The 27,073-nt window shown below is 37.5% G+C and overlaps 2 protein-coding genes across 3 annotated transcripts; one reads left to right on the top strand and one right to left on the bottom strand.

Moving 5' to 3' along the window:
* The first annotated feature begins 6,660 nt into the window (after window positions 1–6,660).
* On the top strand, window positions 6,661–14,570 carry LOC109041883 (uncharacterized). 2 transcript variants are annotated; one of them, XM_072300362.1, is made up of 2 exons: window positions 6,661–8,768; window positions 9,722–14,570. In XM_072300362.1, exon 2 carries the CDS (start codon window positions 9,782–9,784, stop codon window positions 13,511–13,513), a length of 3,732 nt encoding a protein of 1,243 aa, XP_072156463.1. In that variant the 5' UTR covers window positions 6,661–8,768; window positions 9,722–9,781; the 3' UTR covers window positions 13,514–14,570. The 2 variants fall into 2 exon arrangements, with proteins under 2 accessions (XP_072156463.1, XP_072156464.1); XM_072300363.1 differs by having other exon boundaries at window positions 6,661–8,196.
* Window positions 14,571–18,859: 4,289 nt separating this feature from the next.
* On the bottom strand, window positions 18,860–26,760 carry LOC140224584 (uncharacterized). The gene is made up of 2 exons (XM_072300364.1): window positions 24,660–26,760; window positions 18,860–23,706 (listed from the first exon to the last, which is right to left on the bottom strand). Exon 2 carries the CDS (start codon window positions 21,365–21,367, stop codon window positions 19,916–19,918), a length of 1,452 nt encoding a protein of 483 aa, XP_072156465.1. The 5' UTR covers window positions 21,368–23,706; window positions 24,660–26,760; the 3' UTR covers window positions 18,860–19,915.
* Between the last annotated feature and the right edge of the window lie 313 nt (window positions 26,761–27,073).

Here is a 27,073-nt window from a genome sequence, read left to right on the forward strand (position 1 = left end):
TCCGCCACATACTGCAGACCCAGCGATGGTGATTTCCTCAGTAGTGGAATTTTCTCCACGATTATGTATTCTATTATTATTCCCTTTTATTCTACTTTTCTTCCTATCATGTATTGTAAATCACGCTGTATTGGCAAATGTAAATTGAATCTCTCAGTTCAAAAACGACCCAATTCAGGTTTTTCACGATGCTCATTTTTTTTGGCGTGCGTATAATCACTCCTTTTCTGGCTATTACGCAGCTTTTATTGCCTCCTGAAAAATTTCATTTTTCCGAGATGGGTCGTTTTTGAAGTGAGAGATTCAATTTTTCCAGAGGTGTGAATGGCCTTTGATGTTAAGGCACCTTATAAAAGTGAACTCATTCTGCTATTACTGCAGCTGATCTTCTGCCGCACCCTAAAAACCGTAAAATTCTTTGATGTGGACTTTACATACCAATGGTGGAACTGCAGAAATGCGCATCGAGGCTTGCGGCGTTGCAGACTTCCTGTCAAATAACATTATTTTCTTCATGGGAAACTACGACACGTCATTTCCTGAAAGCGTGGTCTCTGTGCATTTGAACTTGTATTAGGATTGTCTCGAGTAATTATGATTGTACTAGAAACAAAGGCCTTAGGACGTCTGAACGAATACTTGTATTCTGTCATTAAACATCGAGTCAGTCGCTTGTTTCTTTTATGTGTAAGCGTTTAGCAGTGGTGGGGCGTGAATGATCGATAATCGACATCTCCTCATTTGAGGCTATGGTAAATAATCGATTATTAAGGTCTTCGTTGCGAACATCCTGCCCATCGATCCTTTTCCATAGATTTGAATGGCCGATCAATCGATATATCGCAAAGTACGCGTTGAGGGCTGGATATACTGGTTATATTCAGAGGAGTTATAACTTATAAGCGCATTACAATTCTGTCCAACTCCATGAACGAGTCTGAGAAATCAATGTTTCGAATCCTCAACGAAATCATCAAAACGTAATGGGCGAGCTGACATGAAGCTTTTGAAAGTTGGACGACAAAGAAGAGAACTTTAAAAGAACACGCGAGAGAAAATCTCACCGGCGAGCAACTTTCCAGGACATCCAGTTTCCAGGGATATAAAAAGAAGCCGAGTGCATTTCATTCCTCCTCCGATGTAAAAGCGTAGCTGAAGTTCGGCATGAGCCCCGACGTCCATATGCCGTAATGCTTTCCGGAGCGCAGCTGAAAATGGAGATGCGATCTTTTGTCCGAGGCGCGACGATTTAAAATAAAGAAAAAGGAAAGAACTAATATCATAACTAACGTTTACTCGACTTCTGAAGCGAGGCTGTCTCGCGAGGCAGTAATAAAGGTAATGCAAATTCCCATTGTCATATGCCATTTAAACCTATGGTAAAGAATCGATTATTAAGGTGTTCGCTGCGAACACCCTGTTTATCGATCCTTTTCCATAGGTTTAAATGGCATAACAATCGATGTATCGCAATTCACGCCACGCCACTGTATGCCCGTCCACGAAAGTTTTGCATGCACCCCTTTATGAGTTCGTGCTCAGCCTTTTGCCTTGGTGAAAGATTCTTTCTACCTCTGAACATTTTACATGTTTCTTTCAGGGCTTTCTTTTGTGTCGCTTCTCCTTCTGGTAAAAGTTATGAGGGTTCGCTCGTTTTACTATCAATGAATCTCGTAATTATCGAGTTGGGTTTACAAGCTTGGGATCGCCAAATAACCTTTGGCTCTCTTTCATCTCCACCATTCCCCGAATCCTCTGCCGATTCATGCACCATTATAGCGCTATGTAATATTTTACATAATTGGGGTGGGGTCGAAATTATGTCCCTCACAGCAACACGCAATGCTTTCACTTCATAATTTGTAATTGCTTGCTTGCAATCGGAAGGTGATCAAATGAGATGCTCTGTGATATTACACGGTCATTTCTCGATATAAACAATTTTGTTTTGGTCGCCGTTTCATAGCCTAGTTCGCCTACATTTGGGAGGATAGGCAAAGTAGTCATGAGCGTCGAAACAGTAGGCAATCGCACGGATTGACCTATAGAGCACAGAAGCTTTTCAACTGGTGATGATAGCCTGCTTGAAGAGTATACGAGGAAACCTGAATTTTTTTCTTTTCATTTTTTTTTCTTTTTCCCTTATTTTTTGGTAACTCCGGCCTCATTCGTGCGGTTTACGCTAGAGTACCTATATGAGTGCAACGGGCAACCAAACAAGTTATAAGGACTAAGGCACACGTTATCCCTCTTTTTTGCCCACAAAAAGATACATGCAACAGGAGATTCAGAAAGCAACCGCGGAGGTAGATGTTTTTATGATTAACAGAATTATGCAAGTGCTGAGTAGTACAATTATTTATGATTGACATTAGTTAAATGGTATAAGATGACGTCACTCATATAATTTGCACAATATTTTCCACGTTCGATCAGTTTTAAATGCACACGTTAATATTTCGCTCACGAGATGATCATTAAAACTTTCCGTCGCGGGAATAGCTTTCTGCGCAAGGATCTAAAATAGGAAACACATCGTCGTTTCTTCCACACAAAAAACGTAACTAGATTTCAATGTTACCAAATTTCCCCGCGCAAATCGCACTTAAACCCCAACAATTTTGGGAATTTCAAATTGAAAATTTCACCGATTTTTCCTCTGATCTCATGCAAAAATCAGACATATTTTGAACAAAAATTGCACAGGAGCATTTTTGTATAATATTGAATTGTTTGAGTCAATTTTGCAACCTTGGAATGGAAATACGTTCCTTCGTACAGGAAACGACGATGTAAGGAACTGCTTTAAATCGTACATTTCCTAACGACAATTGGACATATTTCTGCCAAACGGAACTATGTTCATTAAGACCAGGGCCGGATTTACCTACTTGCCGCCCATGGGCCGCCTGTATTTTGCCGCCCCCTTCTCATTCGTTTTAAAACATCAATAAAAACCATCTAATGAACGTGCCAGCGGGGGAAGGGTGCATAAGACGCTTTAACTCGTGTTGAGCACATTTTTTGAGAAAGCCCTGGCAACATTACTAGCAAAAGTTCACGGAACTCTGCGCGAAAGTTAAGTTTCGTAAATCTATCTCTGTGTGGACAAGGCCTTCCATTCATAAGAAATGAACGAACAAATTATGAAAGGACAAACATAAAAATGTAGATTAATGATTTTAACTTTCGCTGCCGCACCGCGCAGACCGCACCGTGATTGGCGCAATGCGTGAAGTATTCACGCGGTCTTGTAGGCGCTATGCGTTTCACGCTGATCGCACTGTGTTTGCCGCAATGCGTGAAGTATTCATGCATTCTTGTAGGCGCTATCCGTTTCACGCTGACCGCAATGACCGCAACCGCACTGTGTTTGATGCAATGCGTGAAGAATTCGTGCAGTCTTGTAGGCGCTAATATATGTTAAATGCCGATCGCCACGCCGAGGGTTTCTCCTTTTCATCTTAAGTCCTCGTCATCATTTCTCTCTAAGTCCAGGCCAAATTGCGTGTTTGGTTTCTCTCTTAACTCGACTAATTGAAGGTGCTGGCCCTTGTATCACTGAAAGACGACAAAATTAGAAATTACTATACTCTCAGGAAATGAGAGATTTTATCGCCTTTTCTCGTTTGTAATTTTCTTTTCTAAATCCAATTTTTTTTATACCTACATTTAAAAAAATTGCAAAATTTACCGCCCCCTATAGATTTACCACCCCCTTAATCCGGCCCTGCTTAAGACATGAGCCCTGAGATCTGTAAGGCTTTATGAATAACTAACAGGGCTCACGTCATAATGCGCATAGTTCCGTTTAGCAGAAATACGTCCAATTGACGCATACGTGCGCACAACACAATATCCAATGGAGATTTTATTGCTGTATCTGAGGGTTCTCACTGAGCTGCACTCGCAGTATTTTCCATACTTCTTTCAGATGTAGAAAATAGTAGGAAAATAGATTTGAAAGAGAGAAAATCTGCCGCCTTGTGACGTCATCAGGCGGCGTTTCTCATTTAAACAGAAAAATTTTAGCAGATTGGGTCATTTGGTCATATCGACGGTGAAACTACCAAACCACGTATCTCGGTTTGCGACGTCGCAGACTTCCTGTCATACTTTATTTTTTCGATGAAAAACTACTTAACATCCAGTCTTGAAAATTTCTGTGATTTTTCCTCTTTGTGCGGAGAAAATTCTGTGAAAATTTCAAGGAATGATATTGATTTGGTCTACTTCAAAAAAATAAAATGTGAGCGTAGATTTTTAAACACCGCAAACGAGATACGTGGTTTGGTAGTTTCACCGTCGATATCTTCTATCATTCATTTTAGAAACCAAGGATATTCTTATGCTCCGTTCACTTGGTAGTTTTTTCTTAAAAATAAAATTCCTAAAATTTCCGACACCTGCAGAAAATTCTCCATTTAGATGGGCATCCAACGGCCCTGATTCGTCAATGAGTAAAGTCTGGAGAGGAGCTGCTAAAAGGAATAAGTGCGTTCAACTTTTTAGGACTGAAAAATTGCCTATAACAGGATGGGAATCGGCGCAGCTTCCCCTTGAAAACGGGCTCCGAGAGGAGCGCAAAAGCTGACAAAATTATTGCCGTCAAATTACGGGACTCGAGGCAACCATCCGTGAAAGTTTACCGCATCACTCCCCCACTTTGCCCCGCTGCGGTTGAAGTTCCCAGAATCCCCGCAGGTTTTATCGGCGAAACTCTTAATTCGGAGTTTTGGTTCCATTTTTTAAGCATTATTTATTTCCCGGTCTGTTCCTCTCGATTATCTCCTCGGCGTTTGTTTTTGCAGCGCACGTCCTTTTTCTTCGTATTCTTTTTCTTCGTCCAATTTTCCTCGGGATGTCAATACGCTTCTCACCGGGGAACCGAACCCCAGGAGCTGATATCGTCGCCCATCTGACGGAAGGGCGTATCTTGGTTCCCACTTGAGCCCTGTTTTACATATAAATCCATGCTTTCTGGGTCTCATGCAAAAATCGAGATACGCCGTTACGTCAGAGGAGCGACGATATTCCTGCTCGAGACATCTTCGAAATTAATATGCGGAAGAAATCCATTATTTGAGGAAAGAAGCAAGGTTGGGGGTGAGGATGCACCTCAGATGGATTCTCCCATGCGAACTCCATCCCTATTGCTTTACCCGGGAAATTAAGGCATTCACAAAAACCCTACGAGTATTCTTTCATTTTTAATTTTTCTTTTTTTTTTTTTTTTGGTCAACTTTTGCATTAATGTGTTGCAACCCTCAGGGAGAAGATGAACTGGACGACCGCCTAAGAGATGAGCACAAAGGATGATTAAATATTTTATTGCTGTTGTTCATTGAGTTCACAAATCCTTTATTTTTAATGATTTTTAGATTCTATAATATTTTTGTGAGTTATTGTGCTCGATACTAGATGGACCTGACTAACAAGGCTATGCCCTAGTCGTTCTCAGATGAAGTTTTGAATGCGTGATTTTCTAAGACAGAGGATCACAGGACACTGTATTCTTTGAGAGTAATTCAAGTAACATTAAGTTGCCACACAAGGTCAAAATTCTTCCGGGGGAGGGGGGGTGGGGAGTTGGGCACGAGCATTTTAGGGGACAGGTTTGCAGAGAATTTTCCCACCGAGGAACAAGTTTTGTAGGTCACCAATTTTATACCTAAAAGTTTTTCTCTCCCTTTCCCAATGTAACTACATTTGAGGGGCTTGGAAGACACGGCGTGTAAGTGTAGTTTTTGAAAAAATTTAGTTATTCAAATGTTCATGAACTCAACTAAAGGTAGTTTGAATGTACCTATATTCTGGGGAAAATGCACAACTAAAATCCCACTTTAAAGCAAAAAAGATACTTTCTACCGTAAGGCTCCATGTAATTTTGAAACTTTAAACGCGTATTTCTGAAATATGAAAAACTGCACTTATGCGCTTTGTCCTCCAAACCCATTTTTTCAGGGTTACATAATTGACTTGAAAAATTGAAGAATATAACCGTACAATGTGTTTCAAAATTTTGCTGCGTATTGTAAACGATCCGGAGGGAGGGTATGGCTTCGATCGACATGAATGGATCGAAAAATGAAAACGTGAATCGATCGACATGAATCGATCGACACCGATTCGATCGACAAATTATTAAAAGACCGGTGTCGATTCGATCGACATGAATAGCTCGAAAAATTAAAATGTGATTCGATCAACATGAATCGATCGACAGTTAATTTAAAAACACCCGTATCGATTCGATCGACATGAATGGATCGAAAAATGAAAACGTGAATCGATCGACACCGGTTCGATCGACAGCCGTGAATCAATCGACAAACCCGTGAATCGATCGACAAACCCGTGAATCGATCGACAAACTCGTGAGTCGATCGACAAACCCGTGAGTTGATCGAATTTTGACGATCGAATCGGTGTCGATCGATTCACGTTTTCATTTTTCGATCCATTCATGTCGATCGAATCGATACCGGTATTTTTAAATTAACTGTCGATCGAATCGGTGTCGATCGATCCATGTCGATCGAATCACGTTTTCTTTTCCGATAGATTCATCATGTCGCTCGAATCGACACCGGTCTTTTAATAATTTTTCAATCGAATCGGTGTCGATCAATTCACGTTTTCATTTTTCGATCGATTCATGAGTAGATGAGATATGTAGGTCTTGCCACAGCTGTTGTCAGATTGTGCAAATAAATAAATAATTATTTATCCGAGAGACTTGGCAACACCGCAACGTATCTGTTGCCAAATTTATCCGATATATCCGAATATATTCTAGCGACTTGGCAACGCCGCAATACATCCGTTGCCAAATTTATCCGGTAAATCCGTATGTATTCTAGCGACTTGGCAACCCTGCAATACATCTGTTGTCAAATTTATCTAATGTATTCATATTTTCATATATTCTAGCGACTTGACAACCCCGCAATACATCTGTTGTCAAATTCACTCTATTTATTCGTATATATTTTTATTTATTCAAACTAAACGGAAACCTTCTACTACGCTGTGATTGGTTGAACTCTTAATGTAAGATATTCATCCGTGTGTAATATATTAATCACGCTGTTATTGGTCAGTATACAAGCATCATTCTCCATGAATTTAAATGTATACAAATATCTGCAGTAATTCAATCAATCTGACAACGTTCGTGTTGCATTAAAAGAGGGTGAATCGCTGCGTCCTTCAACCCCTATACGATTGGCTTCCGCAGAGGACCGCCCTCCTCACCGATAGGAACCTCATAAAAGCCTAATTGAATAAATTAATCATTAAATTTTGAAAGAAGGGTGTTAACTGTAAATATGCCATGAAAAATGATAAAAGTCAAGCATTTGTAGATATCGAGCTGCTACGATTTTCCGAGAGGTCAGTATAATATCTCTATTTCCAAGAAATATCCTGCAGAGCGACAGCATCTCAGCTTGACCAGGCTAGTGCAACACAAACGTAAAAAAAAAAGAAAAGAAAAAATTTGAACGCTGATATGTGAGGCGTCATAAACACTGTAGGTTTACAACATCCATGCATGTTGAATGCAGTAATACAGTCATCGGTTAAAACCTTGAACCATCATACTGATAATACACCAACAAAGATCATCAGGACGGGTGTATGGGAAAATACAGAAAAAATGGATTTTTTCAGGTAAATAAGCAGCTTTTCGCCTTTATCATATAAAAATATCAAGTTTACTTGAGTAAATTCATGATTTTTATCAAAATTTTTCCAACAAGAGGTCAAATGACGAGATTCGGACATGTTGACTGGAAAAATGATCGCTTTGTGGGCATGCTCAATAAATCCGTACATCTTCTCTCGGTAGGCATATCATTTCGATTACGGTTTTTTTCGGACTGGACTGTTAAAATATTAACTATTTTATAAATGAATGAAATCGACACATCACGCATAGAATGCTTCTGTTTTGTTGCTGTTCTGATGCATTTACCCTTCCGCAAGCGGCGAAAACGCTGCGCACCCCTCCTACCGAAAAAAAAAGAGGGTGTGAGTACAATAGAATTGCATCTCCCACCGAAGCTCAAACAAGTGTCCACATACGGCCTAGAACAACTCGTGCAGCGGATCTGAATAATGATAGTGTTTTTTCTCGTTTAAGTATTGATTTTTTTTTGCCGGATTCTTCTGGTGACCTTCACTCGCGGCACGGTAAGTACATTCCTGAATGAAGTAACAAAATAATCACAAGATGAGGGTAAAATTAGGGGATGATCCAGCGACAATCCTCCTCCCCCCCCCCCCATCTGATACCGACCACCGCCAGAAGGGTGAAAGGCGGCCGCTTGACTGTATGAGTCAGTATTTCCATTCAATTATCGAAAAGAGACGCTATGATTCAACCAATCACCTTTCACTTTTTATCCCCTCCTCTTTCAAAAACAGACGTCACGCTTAGAGGGAGGCCTAATTTTTTTCCGACCAAAAGGATCAAAATTATTTTCAGTTGTCTTCTAGACTTCATGGAGAGCACAACGTCTATTCTGAGTTAAAATTCTCTCCTACGATTTTAAGTGTCTGAAATCATCATACTGTCGAGAACTTTTTTAGGCTCTCAATAAGTTAACCTCTGGTGATCTCAGAGTATTCAAAGCTTTCAGTCGCGGAATTTTGTGAACGGATTTGAGATTTTAGACTGTTACTAAGCAAATCTCTTTCGTTGAAAAAACTTTACACTCCAAGATTAAACCTCTTGAACAGAGTGCCCTTGCTTTTAATAGCTGGTGAGTTTTAAATTTGATATTTTTTTCAAGATTCCACTTGAGTATAAACAATTCTAAGATGGAATAAATATGTATTTTGCTGCAATCAATTTCCTCTCTTGGATTTGTTTATCCTCACGTGAAATACATTGAAAAAATTCGAAGGTGTTAGTAAAAAATTAGAGTAGGTTATAAACCCTCCAAATGTAAGTCAAAACTAGTGCCTTCCTGCTGATTCTTTCAAGGACAGGCATAGATATAAACAATTTCTTCTATAAAATACATATTTGTGGCTGTAAGTATATAGGTATGGAAAGGATTTTATCTGAAAACTTTCAGGCAAAATTTAGGGCAACATTTCAAATTTGGTGATTTTGAGCTCACAACGCAAATCTTTTGGAACTAACCGCGCACGGTTTTAGTTGTATTTTCGCATCATAGCTGATGCTCCTCTTCAGTGTACATATTATAATTTTCAAAGTAAATTTAACCTAAGACTCAGGAATTTTAGTCCTTGAGCTTTAGAACAACATATCGACGTCGTAAGTCTGCAATCACTTATCTCGTTTGCGGTTTCTCGAAATCTCTGTCTCTATGTTTTTTTTTCTAAAGGAGAACAAATTGACATCATTCCTTGTAGTTTTTTCAGAAATTTCCTCACACAGAGAAGAAAAATCACGACAGTTTTAAAGAATTGCCGTTGAGTAGTTTTCCGTTTTAAAAATAAAGTATGATAGGAAGTCTGCGACGACGTCGCAAACCAAGTTATGTGATTGCTGACTTACACCGTCTGTATCTGCCTCAATTTTTGAGCTTTCAGGGTCAAACTCGCATCATAATTTCTAAAATGTCTTAAGTACTGTATGCAGCGATACTGATAACACTAATCCGAATTTTTGAAGAATAAGATTCCTTTTTACACGACTCTCTCGATTTTTAACAAGTTCTGATCTCTGCATATGCTCTTTCTGCAGATTTGCGAGTCTCTCTGTGGAACTCTCTAACTTCCTTGGTCAATACTAATCATCAGCATCATGGCTTCAACATCCACAGAAAATAACCAAGCAGGAGGATATTGTAACACGTGTGACGTCACAGCTGGTTCAAAACACTTCGTCTCAGAGGCCCATTTTAAGAAATTGTACAAAACTACTACCCCTATACAGATAGAGACAGCTATAAATGGCCGAGCAAAGAATTATTTTGTGAAAAATTTCGATGAAAAACTACTCGATTTGAATGTGTACTTAAAAAATATGATTCCCGTATTGAAGGGGAAACTCCAGGAGGAGATTCTAAGATTGAATTCCATAAAAGCTAATATTTATGTGCACGCGGAATTTGTACTCCCGTCATTGGCTCCTCTACTCTCTGAGAATACCGAGCCAATAATAACGAGCGATAGTAAAACTAAAATGTATATTTTTAAAACAGTCGCAACCGCATTTTTCGCAGAGACCGATTTAGATGAAAAATTGGAAAAATTTCATAAGAAAATTATGCAGGAATACGAAGACGTAAAACTTAAGGGTAGCGGATGGGTTTTAAAAGTAATTTTAGGGACAGAGCTAAGAATCACACAGTATTCTCCTCTTCATAAAGCAGGCAGCTACATCCCTTTGCCCTTTACAACCAAACATGTTGTAAATGTACAGAATCATACCGATCACAAGTGTTTCATGTATGCCGTCCTTGGAAAACATTTACCGGAAACTGAACGAAATAAATTTAGACCTTCAGTCTATTCTAATTTAATTCACAAATACAACTTTTCTCAACTAGAATTTCCGGTTCAGTTGCATGATATTCCCAAATTCGAGAAATTAAATAATGTCAGCATTTCTGTGTTTGGACTAAATACATCCGAAGAGAGTGAGACAGGGGAGAGAGAGGAGAGAGACGCAGAGAATCCATCGGAGCCCCCGAAAAAACGGATGAAACGTGAAAATTTCAAGATATATCCTCTCAAAGTAGCAAAATCAGAAAAGCAGGATCATATCGATCTCCTCTTCATATCAGATGGAGCAGGAAACTTCCATTTTGCCTGGATTTCCAACTTTGAGTCCTTAGTCAGACGTCAACTTACATCTCACGAGGAAAAGGTTTTCATCTGTAAAAAGTGTTTTTCGCACTACAGAGGGCTGGAGCGTTTAGAATCTCATAAAATTTTATGCGACAAAATATCATCCGATTCTTTTATTCCGAAATGTCCTGAAAATTCCTATGTAGAATTCAAAAATTTTGAAAGGTCTATAAAACATAATTATGTTGTCTATTGTGATGCTGAGTGCATTCTTGCTCCGCTGGAAAAAGAAGGGAATCCGACTACTTTTGCATATCAAAAACATGTACCTATCGCTTTTTCACTGATTTTAGTTACTGAAGATCCTTTATTTAATACAATCAAAAATCAACCGCTCGTTCATTACGGAAAAAATGCTCACGAGGCTTTCATGAATAAAATCATAGAATTGGGGTACTCAATTTCCGACAATCTTAACGATAAAACATCACCCATCACAATGACGAGCGAAGAGGAGGAGTATTTTAGAAATAAACAAGAATGTGAGCATTGTACAGTAACTTTCACCGATAAAAACCCTAAAGTTCGGGATCATAGTCACCAGCGGTTCGATATGAACGATCCTAACGTCAAAAAAACTAATTTCAGGGCTGTTTTATGTCAGAAATGCAATTTTAAATATTATCATGCCAAAAGCTTAAAAGTTGTCGTACATAATGGATCTCGATACGACTTTAAAGCGATGATAATCGGGTTGACAGGTAACAAACATGAAATTTCAATCTTACCGAGCACTGAGGAAACATACATTAGTTTTTCAATTCAACTTAAAAATGGGTATAAAATCACGTTCATCGACTCGTATCGATTCCTTTCTTTTTCGCTGAGCAAGCTTGCCTCGACAATGCCCGCCGATGCTTTTAAAATAACTAGTACTTTATGCAAGACAGAGGAACAGTTAAAAATTGTCAAACAAAAAGCAGTTTTTCCTTATGATTATATTTCGGATGAAGAAAAACTCTCAATTACCACCCCTCCTCCTCGGGAGGCTTTTTACAATAAATTAACTGATGAACACATAAGCGATTCTGATTATGAGAGATTTTGTCATGCTTGGCGAGCTTTTGATGTGAAAGATTTAAAGGCCTATCTGCTCCTTTATCTTAAAATCGATACGACCATTCTGCTTGATTGCGTCGAATTATTCAGGCAATTTTGCATTGACAATTTTCAACTGGATCCTCTTAATTACGTAACATTACCTAGTTTCGCACATGACGCATTCTTAAAAATGACAGGTGCAAAAATTAAATTATTCAGCGATTATGACATGCATTTATTCATAAATGAGGGAATTAGAGGAGGAATCACCCAATGTTCTTTAAAATATGCAAAGGCAAATAATCCTTACATCCCTGATTCCTACGATCCATCGGAACCAACTTCGTACATACAATATATCGATGCCAACGGATTGTATTGCTACATAATGGCAACGGCTTGTTTACCATACGACAAGTACGAATGGATGGATAAGGAGGAGCTGCTGTGGCTTAAAGATAATTTAATGCATGTATCTGATGACGGACCAGTGGGATACATCGTATCTGCTGACGTCAGAGTTCCCGAACATCTTCACGATACGCATAAATGGCTACCATTTCTTCCTGAGAAAAAAATCCCTCCTGTCCCGGGAAGTAAGCAGACTAAATTGCTTGCATGTCTCGATAACAAAAAAGGGTACATCGTTCATTACGTCACATTGAAACAAGCTTTGAAAAACGGATTAATTTTAGAGAAACTTGGCAAGGGTATTAAATTTTTACAGAAACCGTACATGAAATCTTTCATGGAAAAATGTGGAGAGTTACGTAAAGCAGCAAAAGATGATCCGTTTAAATCAGCAACGATAAAATTGATAGCCAACGCTAATTTTGGGGTCACTTTAATGAATCCACTGAAACGTCAGAAAATTAAATTAGTCACCCAACCGAAACAGTTGAATAAAGAAACAAGTAAAGTAGAATTTAAGGACCGTACTATTTTCGATGAAGATTTGATAGCCATTCATTTGAGAAAAACAGAAGTTTCCATCGATAAGCCTAATATTGTAGGTTTCTCCATCTTAGAACACAGTAAGCGATACATGTATGAATTCTTTTATGACATCCTTCTAAAGAAATATGGTTCAAATATTAAACTTATTTACACCGACACAGATGCTTATGCTGTTCTTGTCTTTACAGAGGATATCTATAAGGATATTTTGGATAATAAAGAATGGTATGATACTTCCAACTTTCCTACAGACCATATCAACTTCAGCAGGGAAAACGAAAAAGTTTTAGGTAAATTCAAAGACGAATGTCCCCCTAACATGATAATATCCGAGTGGGTTTGCTTAATGAGTAAAATGTATGCTTTTCTTGCAAAAAGCACTCAAGATGATGATAAGAGAGAGAAATCCTATATGAAATGTAAAGGTATACAAACGAGCGTAGTACAAAAAACTTTCAATTTCGATTTGTATAAGAAAGTTTTATTTGAAAATCGAGAAATCGATTGTGTAACTCGCAGGATTCAAAGTAAAAAACTTCAATTGTACTCTTTTGAAGTCAAAAAGAGGGCCCTATGCTCCTCTGATGACAAACGATTTATGATCAACTCAATTGAAAGCCTCCCGCATGGTCATAAAGATGCAGAAAAGTATGAACCATCAACTTCACAACAAAATCCAATGTAAAAAGCGTACGGATTCTGGATTCGCTTTTTAATTCAGCACCCATGCATGTGAATCTATTCATGCATTGAACCATTTAAAATATGTATGAATGAGGGTGCAGATATCTGCCGTGCTAAGGAAGAACGCCGTAAGAACATTCGAGAGTTGTCAAATTTCCCTCGATAAAAAATGTATTATTGACGACATTTATGCATATTTTCCCTTGAAATTTTTGGATGTTTTAGATTAAATTGCGTACAAAATTGTCTGAAAATTTTGGAAAATAATATTCGCAATTTTCCCAGTAAATTCGGTATTTATCGGAGGAAACTTGGCAACGTCTGAAGGTTCATACGACGTTTTTCCCTAGCAAGGCAGCTATGTCAGATACCTCTTTGTCATGCCCCTTCATTCTATCATATAGGCCAGAAATCATCCTGTATTTGATAATTTAGTCATAAATTTGATGAACTATGATGATTTTCTCCTTGTATAATCTCGTAAGTACACATTTAAATGGAAAGAAACCATATCCATGAGCCATGAAATGCTAGAATTTTTACGGATCTCCGGGCTTATATCAAAATGGATATAGACCCTTTTGATTTAAATACATCCATATATTGTAAGGAAAGTGATACTTCCAAACAAAACAGGTAAAAATGACACTCCTAAACATCTAAAACGATTCTCATCAAATTGTTTCAATGCAGTTGTCAACATAAAACTCAACAGTTGAGCCGTTCAGAGGTTCTCAAAACATCACTGAAAAGACCTCTCTCTCTCTCTCTCTCTCCCTCCCTATCTCTCCACTGTATTATGTATGTAAATAAATGCGTATGTTTTCTTACTTTTGAGAGACTATGAGTGATGACCGATGAACTTATAGTGTATGCATTTAACGTAAAAAATTAGACTTATGCACACACGAGTGTAAACTCTCTTAAAACTATTATGTATTTCTTCAGTAGTCTTAAGTATCCAAAGTATTAATGTAAAAAGCCTGTTAAAAGCTCTCTGTTAAGAGCCAAGATTTTATGCATGATTTTCTAAAGAAATAAATTTTTCTTAACCAACCGCATACCCCTGTTGTTAATTACTCCTCTCCCAAATTAAACTTTTAAGGATAACTTTGATTAAACGCGGAAAATTATCGGCTGAAATTTAAATTCTGTAATAATCCTATTATTCATCTGAGTAACTTTCTCACTTAAAACTAGTATCAAAAAATCAATTTTTTTCTTAAGAGATTTGAAGAGAATGCTTGCAGATAACCAGCTGAGATGTTGTATTCCTTAGTCCTAATAATTTGAATTACACATGTTTTACCTCTAATGAAAGAAAATGAGCATTTAATTTCACAAGAAGTCGAAAACAAACTTTAAATCGGCAAGACACACGTACATCGCATGAAGAGTGTAGATATAGACAACCATCTACGAGAAAAGAGGCCTTAAAGGCAAAAATAATTCATCACTCAGCCATTCGCTTCCCTTTTCAGAGGATTTTTCTCGAAATTTTTGCCTTAAAAAAACAAAAAAGAGACCTCGTAGTCGTAAAATGTTGAAATTTACAATTTAATGGATGCAATTTGAGAAAAATCGATTTAATCTACAGTGTTTCAACATTTAGATAAAACTAATGAAAATACTATCCGACGCTCACGTTTTATCGACAAATATTTTTGAGTCACTTGAAACCTGCCTATAATGGTATAAAGAGTTATGTTTCCGTTAAAAGTTCAGTAGAAACATTCGATTTTTAAACAAAAGTCAGGTCACCGAAACGTTTCTTCACAGTACACTAAGTTCCGTTCTACTATATTTAATGTTAAGTCAGTAGATTTTCGTACATATTTATTTCTATCAGACCCATATTGAGACAAAAACATCTATTTTTATGATTCAGACTAAGACTTGAGGAGAGACCAGTAATATTACATGTCAAAGTATGATTATTCACTAATGACGAGTGATAATTGCCTTGAGGAACAATAAACTTCAACTTATTTTACTCGATAACTCGAATAAATATGAAATTGAGACATTATTTCCACGTATCTTTCACAATTAATGATATTAGACCTTCAAATTCTTGAATTTAGGCGCTAGGCGCATCTAAATCGCTCTATGACTTCCTTTGATTTTATGAGAGGTCAAACTCCATCTTGAAACCACTTTTCGATTAAAACACGCATCAAAATATCGATGGCTGAAGTGCTAAACCACGATTCTCAGATTATGATGTTGCAGACTTTCTACCAGACTTCATTTTTCCTCCTCGCAAGACTATTTAACTTGATTTCTTGTCAACTCCTTTGATTTTTCTGCCCTGTTAGGAGAATATTTTGTAAAAATTTAAAGTGATATGATATGACATGAAAGAAAAACTGGAAAAAAAAAATGACTCCCGGACGAGGTAAGACGATTCTCGCGTATCTTGAGGCGTTGAATCTAAATATGACCTCCGTTTTTTCACAGTCATCCTTCAATTTTCCGGAAAAGCCGGTTTCACTCGGAAAAATGGTTATTTTTGGGCATTTTCGGTATGTTTCCGATTGTTAGCCCCCCCCCCCCCCCCGCAGAATGGAGGTAAAAAAATTTTTCAGCCACGATTTACGACTTTACCGATGTATTTTCAGCCGTTGAGTTCAAGAACTGTCTTAATTTTTCCCGTTGACCTCTCAGTTTTCCGGAAATTGAGCAAATTTGACGTATATTTGTCAGGCAAGTACTTTATTTTTAAAAATTTTCCTGGACCCGCGGTAGAGTGATTCTAATGTATTTGAGCTGCTCAATCCGAATATGACCCCAGTTTTTTTCTACCAACCTCCAGTTTTCCGGTAAAGCCAATTTTTCAGAGCCTAAAATTGTTTAAAAGCTTTCTCAAGCTCAAAGTGTATTAAAAATACATTTCAAAAATGTCTCCGAAGTGTGATATCGCGGTTCCTGTGTATCTTGAACTGTGGAATCCAAATATGGTCTCCAAGTTTTCCTATCGCCTATCATTTTCTCTGAAAAGTTGCTTTTCCTCAAAAAACGCTCTTTTTAGGTATTTTTGCGATGATTTTCCTGTTTCAGGGAGTTTTAGGGTGCTCAAGAGCGGGGGAGGGGGGGGGGAGCCCAGGGAGGTCTGAACACCACCCCCCCCCAATGAATTCGATCGAATACTTAAGGGGGGGGGGGGGGGTTTCATCAACGGCTGCTATTTGTCTGAGTTCCTGATGATTTTTTACGACTGCCCTCTAAAAGTGAAATAATGGTCCTATTAAGGACCTAAGGGGGGGGGGAGTGGGTGGGGGGGGGGGCGGCGCTCAGACCTCCCTGGGCTCCCCCCCCCCTCCCCCGCTCTTGAGCACCCTAAAACTCCCTGAAACAGGAAAATCATCGCAAAAATACCTAAAAAGAGCGTTTTTTGAGGAAAAGCAACTTTTCAGAGAAAATGATAGGCGATAGGAAAACTTGGAGACCATATTTGGATTCCACAGTTCAAGATACACAGGAACCGCGATATCACACTTCGGAGACATTTTTGAAATGTATTTTTAATACACTTTGAGCTTGAGAAAGCTTTTAAACAATTTTAGGCTCTGAAAAATTGGCTTTACCGGAAAACTGGAGGTTGGTAGAAAAAAACTGGGGTCATATTCGGATTGAGCAGCTCAAATACATTAGAATCACTCTACCGCGGGTCCAGGAAAATTTTTAAAAATAAAGTACTTGCCTGACAAATATACGTCAAATTTGCTCAATTTCCGGAAAACTGAGAGGTCAACGGGAAAAATTAAGACAGTTCTTGAACTCAACGGCTGAAAATACATCGGTAAAGTCGTAAATCGTGGCTGAAAAATTTTTTTACCTCCATTCTGCGGGGGGGGGGGGGGGGCTAACAATCGGAAACATACCGAAAATGCCCAAAAATAACCATTTTTCCGAGTGAAACCGGCTTTTCCGGAAAATTGAAGGATGACTGTGAAAAAACGGAGGTCATATTCGGAGTCAACGCCTCAAAATACGCGAGAATCGTCTTACCTCGTCCGGGAGTCATTTTTTCTTTCCAGTTTTTCTTTCATATCATATCATATCACTTTAAATTTTCACAGAATATTCTCCTAACAGGGCAGAAAAATCAAAGGAGTTGACAAGAAATCAAGTTAAACAGTTTTGCGAGGAGGAAAAATGAAGTATGCTAGGAAGTCTGCAACATCATAATCTGAGAATCGTGGTTTAGCATTTCAGCCATCGATATTTTGATGCGTGTTTTAATCGAAAAGTGGTTTCAAGATGGAGTTTGACCTCTCATAAAATAAAAAAAAGTCATAGAGCGATTTAGATGCGCCTAGCGCCTAAATTCAAGAATTTGAAGGTCTAATATCATTAATTGTGAAAGATACGTGGAAATAATGTCTCAATTTCATATTCATTCGAGTTATCGAGTAAAATAAGTTGAAGTTTATTGTTCCTCAAGGCAATTATCACTCGTCATTAGTGAATAATCATACTTTGACATGTAATATTACTGGTCTCTCCTCAAGTCTCAGTCTGAATCATAAAAATGTTTTTGTCTCAATATGGGTCTGATAGAAATAAATATGTACGAAAATCTACTGACTTAACATTAGATATGACAGAACGGAACTTAGTGTACTGTGAAGAAACGTTTCGGTGACCTGACTTTTGTTTAAAAAGAGAATGTTTCTACTGAACTTTTAACGGAAACATAACTCTTTATACCATTGTAAGCAGGTTTCAAGTGACTCAAAAATATTTGTCGATAAAACGTGAGCGTCGGATAGTATTTTTATTAGTTTTATCTAAATTTTGAAACATTGTAGATTAAATCGATTTTTCTCAAATTGCATCCATTAAATTGTAAATTTCAACATTTTACGACTACGAGGTCTCTTTTTTGTTTTTTTAAGGCAAAAATTTCGAGAAAAATCCTCTGAAAAGGGAAGCGAATGGCTGAGTGATGAATTATTTTTGCCTTTAAGGCCTCTTTTCTCGTAGATGGTTGTCTATATCTACACTCTTCATGCGATGTACGTGTGTCTTGCCGATTTAAAGTTTGTTTTCGACTTCTTGTGAAATTAAATGCTCATTTTCTTTCATTAGAGGTAAAACATGTGTAATTCAAATTATTAGGACTAAGGAATACAACATCTCAGCTGGTTATCTGCAAGCATTCTCTTCAAATCTCTTAAGAAAAAAATTGATTTTTTGATACTAGTTTTAAGTGAGAAAGTTACTCAGATGAATAATAGGATTATTACAGAATTTAAATTTCAGCCGATAATTTTCCGCGTTTAATCAAAGTTATCCTTAAAAGTTTAATTTGGGAGAGGAGTAATTAACAACAGGGGTATGCGGTTGGTTAAGAAAAATTTATTTCTTTAGAAAATCATGCATAAAATCTTGGCTCTTAACAGAGAGCTTTTAACAGGCTTTTTACATTAATACTTTGGATACTTAAGACTACTGAAGAAATACATAATAGTTTTAAGAGAGTTTACACTCGTGTGTGCATAAGTCTAATTTTTTACGTTAAATGCATACACTATAAGTTCATCGGTCATCACTCATAGTCTCTCAAAAGTAAGAAAACATACGCATTTATTTACATACATAATACAGTGGAGAGATAGGGAGGGAGAGAGAGAGAGAGAGAGAGGTCTTTTCAGTGATGTTTTGAGAACCTCTGAACGGCTCAACTGTTGAGTTTTATGTTGACAACTGCATTGAAACAATTTGATGAGAATCGTTTTAGATGTTTAGGAGTGTCATTTTTACCTGTTTTGTTTGGAAGTATCACTTTCCTTACAATATATGGATGTATTTAAATCAAAAGGGTCTATATCCATTTTGATATAAGCCCGGAGATCCGTAAAAATTCTAGCATTTCATGGCTCATGGATATGGTTTCTTTCCATTTAAATGTGTACTTACGAGATTATACAAGGAGAAAATCATCATAGTTCATCAAATTTATGACTAAATTATCAAATACAGGATGATTTCTGGCCTATATGATAGAATGAAGGGGCATGACAAAGAGGTATCTGACATAGCTGCCTTGCTAGGGAAAAACGTCGTATGAACCTTCAGACGTTGCCAAGTTTCCTCCGATAAATACCGAATTTACTGGGAAAATTGCGAATATTATTTTCCAAAATTTTCAGACAATTTTGTACGCAATTTAATCTAAAACATCCAAAAATTTCAAGGGAAAATATGCATAAATGTCGTCAATAATACATTTTTTATCGAGGGAAATTTGACAACTCTCGAATGTTCTTACGGCGTTCTTCCTTAGCACGGCAGATATCTGCACCCTCATTCATACATATTTTAAATGGTTCAATGCATGAATAGATTCACATGCATGGGTGCTGAATTAAAAGCGAATCCAGAATCCGTACGCTTTTTACATTGGATTTTGTTGTGAAGTTGATGGTTCATACTTTTCTGCATCTTTATGACCATGCGGGAGGCTTTCAATTGAGTTGATCATAAATCGTTTGTCATCAGAGGAGCATAGGGCCCTCTTTTTGACTTCAAAAGAGTACAATTGAAGTTTTTTACTTTGAATCCTGCGAGTTACACAATCGATTTCTCGATTTTCAAATAAAACTTTCTTATACAAATCGAAATTGAAAGTTTTTTGTACTACGCTCGTTTGTATACCTTTACATTTCATATAGGATTTCTCTCTCTTATCATCATCTTGAGTGCTTTTTGCAAGAAAAGCATACATTTTACTCATTAAGCAAACCCACTCGGATATTATCATGTTAGGGGGACATTCGTCTTTGAATTTACCTAAAACTTTTTCGTTTTCCCTGCTGAAGTTGATATGGTCTGTAGGAAAGTTGGAAGTATCATACCATTCTTTATTATCCAAAATATCCTTATAGATATCCTCTGTAAAGACAAGAACAGCATAAGCATCTGTGTCGGTGTAAATAAGTTTAATATTTGAACCATATTTCTTTAGAAGGATGTCATAAAAGAATTCATACATGTATCGCTTACTGTGTTCTAAGATGGAGAAACCTACAATATTAGGCTTATCGATGGAAACTTCTGTTTTTCTCAAATGAATGGCTATCAAATCTTCATCGAAAATAGTACGGTCCTTAAATTCTACTTTACTTGTTTCTTTATTCAACTGTTTCGGTTGGGTGACTAATTTAATTTTCTGACGTTTCAGTGGATTCATTAAAGTGACCCCAAAATTAGCGTTGGCTATCAATTTTATCGTTGCTGATTTAAACGGATCATCTTTTGCTGCTTTACGTAACTCTCCACATTTTTCCATGAAAGATTTCATGTACGGTTTCTGTAAAAATTTAATACCCTTGCCAAGTTTCTCTAAAATTAATCCGTTTTTCAAAGCTTGTTTCAATGTGACGTAATGAACGATGTACCCTTTTTTGTTATCGAGACATGCAAGCAATTTAGTCTGCTTACTTCCCGGGACAGGAGGGATTTTTTTCTCAGGAAGAAATGGTAGCCATTTATGCGTATCGTGAAGATGTTCGGGAACTCTGACGTCAGCAGATACGATGTATCCCACTGGTCCGTCATCAGATACATGCATTAAATTATCTTTAAGCCACAGCAGCTCCTCCTTATCCATCCATTCGTACTTGTCGTATGGTAAACAAGCCGTTGCCATTATGTAGCAATACAATCCGTTGGCATCGATATATTGTATGTACGAAGTTGGTTCCGATGGATCGTAGGAATCAGGGATGTAAGGATTATTTGCCTTTGCATATTTTAAAGAACATTGGGTGATTCCTCCTCTAATTCCCTCATTTATGAATAAATGCATGTCATAATCGCTGAATAATTTAATTTTTGCACCTGTCATTTTTAAGAATGCGTCATGTGCGAAACTAGGTAATGTTACGTAATTAAGAGGATCCAGTTGAAAATTGTCAATGCAAAATTGCCTGAATAATTCGACGCAATCAAGCAGAATGGTCGTATCGATTTTAAGATAAAGGAGCAGATAGGCCTTTAAATCTTTCACATCAAAAGCTCGCCAAGCATGACAAAATCTCTCATAATCAGAATCGCTTATGTGTTCATCAGTTAATTTATTGTAAAAAGCCTCCGAGGAGGAGGGGTGGTAATTGAGAGTTTTTCTTCATCCGAAATATAATCATAAGGAAAAACTGCTTTTTGTTTGACAATTTTTAACTGTTCCTCTGTCTTGCATAAAGTACTAGTTATTTTAAAAGCATCGGCGGGCATTGTCGAGGCAAGCTTGCTCAGCGAAAAAGAAAGGAATCGATACGAGTCGATGAACGTGATTTTATACCCATTTTTAAGTTGAATTGAAAAACTAATGTATGTTTCCTCAGTGCTCGGTAAGATTGAAATTTCATGTTTGTTACCTGTCAACCCGATTATCATCGCTTTAAAGTCGTATCGAGATCCATTATGTACGACAACTTTTAAGCTTTTGGCATGATAATATTTAAAATTGCATTTCTGACATAAAACAGCCCTGAAATTAGTTTTTTTGACGTTAGGATCGTTCATATCGAACCGCTGGTGACTATGATCCCGAACTTTAGGGTTTTTATCGGTGAAAGTTACTGTACAATGCTCACATTCTTGTTTATTTCTAAAATACTCCTCCTCTTCGCTCGTCATTGTGATGGGTGATGTTTTATCGTTAAGATTGTCGGAAATTGAGTACCCCAATTCTATGATTTTATTCATGAAAGCCTCGTGAGCATTTTTTCCGTAATGAACGAGCGGTTGATTTTTGATTGTATTAAATAAAGGATCTTCAGTAACTAAAATCAGTGAAAAAGCGATAGGTACATGTTTTTGATATGCAAAAGTAGTCGGATTCCCTTCTTTTTCCAGCGGAGCAAGAATGCACTCAGCATCACAATAGACAACATAATTATGTTTTATAGACCTTTCAAAATTTTTGAATTCTACATAGGAATTTTCAGGACATTTCGGAATAAAAGAATCGGATGATATTTTGTCGCATAAAATTTTATGAGATTCTAAACGCTCCAGCCCTCTGTAGTGCGAAAAACACTTTTTACAGATGAAAACCTTTTCCTCGTGAGATGTAAGTTGACGTCTGACTAAGGACTCAAAGTTGGAAATCCAGGCAAAATGGAAGTTTCCTGCTCCATCTGATATGAAGAGGAGATCGATATGATCCTGCTTTTCTGATTTTGCTACTTTGAGAGGATATATCTTGAAATTTTCACGTTTCATCCGTTTTTTCGGGGGCTCCGATGGATTCTCTGCGTCTCTCTCCTCTCTCTCCCCTGTCTCACTCTCTTCGGATGTATTTAGTCCAAACACAGAAATGCTGACATTATTTAATTTCTCGAATTTGGGAATATCATGCAACTGAACCGGAAATTCTAGTTGAGAAAAGTTGTATTTGTGAATTAAATTAGAATAGACTGAAGGTCTAAATTTATTTCGTTCAGTTTCCGGTAAATGTTTTCCAAGGACGGCATACATGAAACACTTGTGATCGGTATGATTCTGTACATTTACAACATGTTTGGTTGTAAAGGGCAAAGGGATGTAGCTGCCTGCTTTATGAAGAGGAGAATACTGTGTGATTCTTAGCTCTGTCCCTAAAATTACTTTTAAAACCCATCCGCTACCCTTAAGTTTTACGTCTTCGTATTCCTGCATAATTTTCTTATGAAATTTTTCCAATTTTTCATCTAAATCGGTCTCTGCGAAAAATGCGGTTGCGACTGTTTTAAAAATATACATTTTAGTTTTACTATCGCTCGTTATTATTGGCTCGGTATTCTCAGAGAGTAGAGGAGCCAATGACGGGAGTACAAATTCCGCGTGCACATAAATATTAGCTTTTATGGAATTCAATCTTAGAATCTCCTCCTGGAGTTTCCCCTTCAATACGGGAATCATATTTTTTAAGTACACATTCAAATCGAGTAGTTTTTCATCGAAATTTTTCACAAAATAATTCTTTGCTCGGCCATTTATAGCTGTCTCTATCTGTATAGGGGTAGTAGTTTTGTACAATTTCTTAAAATGGGCCTCTGAGACGAAGTGTTTTGAACCAGCTGTGACGTCACACGTGTTACAATATCCTCCTGCTTGGTTATTTTCTGTGGATGTTGAAGCCATGATGCTGATGATTAGTATTGACCAAGGAAGTTAGAGAGTTCCACAGAGAGACTCGCAAATCTGCAGAAAGAGCATATGCAGAGATCAGAACTTGTTAAAAATCGAGAGAGTCGTGTAAAAAGGAATCTTATTCTTCAAAAATTCGGATTAGTGTTATCAGTATCGCTGCATACAGTACTTAAGACATTTTAGAAATTATGATGCGAGTTTGACCCTGAAAGCTCAAAAATTGAGGCAGATACAGACGGTGTAAGTCAGCAATCACATAACTTGGTTTGCGACGTCGTCGCAGACTTCCTATCATACTTTATTTTTAAAACGGAAAACTACTCAACGGCAATTCTTTAAAACTGTCGTGATTTTTCTTCTCTGTGTGAGGAAATTTCTGAAAAAACTACAAGGAATGATGTCAATTTGTTCTCCTTTAGAAAAAAAAACATAGAGACAGAGATTTCGAGAAACCGCAAACGAGATAAGTGATTGCAGACTTACGACGTCGATATGTTGTTCTAAAGCTCAAGGACTAAAATTCCTGAGTCTTAGGTTAAATTTACTTTGAAAATTATAATATGTACACTGAAGAGGAGCATCAGCTATGATGCGAAAATACAACTAAAACCGTGCGCGGTTAGTTCCAAAAGATTTGCGTTGTGAGCTCAAAATCACCAAATTTGAAATGTTGCCCTAAATTTTGCCTGAAAGTTTTCAGATAAAATCCTTTCCATACCTATATACTTACAGCCACAAATATGTATTTTATAGAAGAAATTGTTTATATCTATGCCTGTCCTTGAAAGAATCAGCAGGAAGGCACTAGTTTTGACTTACATTTGGAGGGTTTATAACCTACTCTAATTTTTTACTAACACCTTCGAATTTTTTCAATGTATTTCACGTGAGGATAAACAAATCCAAGAGAGGAAATTGATTGCAGCAAAATACATATTTATTCCATCTTAGAATTGTTTATACTCAAGTGGAATCTTGAAAAAAATATCAAATTTAAAACTCACCAGCTATTAAAAGCAAGGGCACTCTGTTCAAGAGGTTTAATCTTGGAGTGTAAAGTTTTTTCAACGAAAGAGATTTGCTTAGTAACAGTCTAAAATCTCAAATCCGTTCACAAAATTCCGCGACTGAAAGCTTTGAATACTCTGAGATCACCAGAGGTTAACTTATTGAGAGCCTAAAAAAGTTCTCGACAGTATGATGATTTCAGACACTTAAAATCGTAGGAGAGAATTTTAACTCAGAATAGACGTTGTGCTCTCCATGAAGTCTAGAAGACAACTGAAAATAATTTTGATCCTTTTGGTCGGAAAAAAATTAGGCCTCCCTCTAAGCGTGACGTCTGTTTTTGAAAGAGGAGGGGATAAAAAGTGAAAGGTGATTGGTTGAATCATAGCGTCTCTTTTCGATAATTGAATGGAAATACTGACTCATACAGTCAAGCGGCCGCCTTTCACCCTTCTGGCGGTGGTCGGTATCAGATGGGGGGGGGGGGGAGGAGGATTGTCGCTGGATCATCCCCTAATTTTACCCTCATCTTGTGATTATTTTGTTACTTCATTCAGGAATGTACTTACCGTGCCGCGAGTGAAGGTCACCAGAAGAATCCGGCAAAAAAAAATCAATACTTAAACGAGAAAAAACACTATCATTATTCAGATCCGCTGCACGAGTTGTTCTAGGCCGTATGTGGACACTTGTTTGAGCTTCGGTGGGAGATGCAATTCTATTGTACTCACACCCTCTTTTTTTTTCGGTAGGAGGGGTGCGCAGCGTTTTCGCCGCTTGCGGAAGGGTAAATGCATCAGAACAGCAACAAAACAGAAGCATTCTATGCGTGATGTGTCGATTTCATTCATTTATAAAATAGTTAATATTTTAACAGTCCAGTCCGAAAAAAACCGTAATCGAAATGATATGCCTACCGAGAGAAGATTTACGGATGTATTGAGCATGCCCACAAAGCGATCATTTTTCCAGTCAACATGTCCGAATCTCGTCATTTGACCTCTTGTTGGAAAAATTTTGATAAAAATCATGAATTTACTCAAGTAAACTTGATATTTTTATATGATAAAGGCGAAAAGCTACTTAGTTACCTGAAAAAATCCATTTTTTCTGCATTTTCCCATACACCCGTCCTGAAGATCTTTTGTTGGTACACTATCAGTATGATGGTTCAAGGTTTTAACCGATGACTGTATTACTGCATTCAACATGCATGGATGTTGTAAACCTACAGTGTTTATGACGCCTCACATATCAGCGTTCAAATTTTTTCTTTTCTTTTTTTTTACGTTTGTGTTGCACTAGCCTGGTCAAGCTGAGATGCTGTCGCTCTGCAGGATATTTCTTGGAAATAGAGATATTATACTGACCTCTCGGAAAATCGTAGCAGCTCGATATCTACAAATGCTTGACTTTTATCATTTTTCATGGCATATTTACAGTTAACACCCTTCTTTCAAAATTTAATGATTAATTTATTCAATTAGGCTTTTATGAGGTTCCTATCGGTGAGGAGGGCGGTCCTCTGCGGAAGCCAATCGTATAGGGGTTGAAGGACGCAGCGATTCACCCTCTTTTAATGCAACACGAACGTTGTCAGATTGATTGAATTACTGCAGATATTTGTATACATTTAAATTCATGGAGAATGATGCTTGTATACTGACCAATAACAGCGTGATTAATATATTACACACGGATGAATATCTTACATTAAGAGTTCAACCAATCACAGCGTAGTAGAAGGTTTCCGTTTAGTTTGAATAAATAAAAATATATACGAATAAATAGAGTGAATTTGACAACAGATGTATTGCGGGGTTGTCAAGTCGCTAGAATATATGAAAATATGAATACATTAGATAAATTTGACAACAGATGTATTGCAGGGTTGCCAAGTCGCTAGAATACATACGGATTTACCGGATAAATTTGGCAACGGATGTATTGCGGCGTTGCCAAGTCGCTAGAATATATTCGGATATATCGGATAAATTTGGCAACATATACGTTGCGGTGTTGCCAAGTCTCTCGGATAAATAATTATTTATTTATTGGCACAATCTGACAACAGCTGTGGCAAGACCTACATATCTCATCTACTTTCATGTCGATCGAATCCATCCCCTCCGATCCGGCGCGGCAAACGTATGGTAGATTTTTGGCCTCGCAATGCCAAAATCATGTGTCTCTCCAAATTTTTGGAGGTGTTAAGGGTTGTGTGAAATCCGTCGCACGAGCTGACAATAGCGTTTTAGAATTTACACTAATATGCAAGTAATGCCAATAAATTGTGACAACTGAGCTTCGAATCCGTGGAATTGGCAGTGCAAGGGTGCTTTGTGACTCCTAATAATTAATTACAGAATTCTCTCTATCGAGGCGTTGTTGCCGCAACGCCGCCCACGGG

Source organism: Bemisia tabaci, chromosome 5 (assembly GCF_918797505.1).
Source record: "Bemisia tabaci chromosome 5, PGI_BMITA_v3".
Lineage (NCBI taxonomy): Eukaryota > Metazoa > Arthropoda > Insecta > Hemiptera > Aleyrodidae > Bemisia > Bemisia tabaci.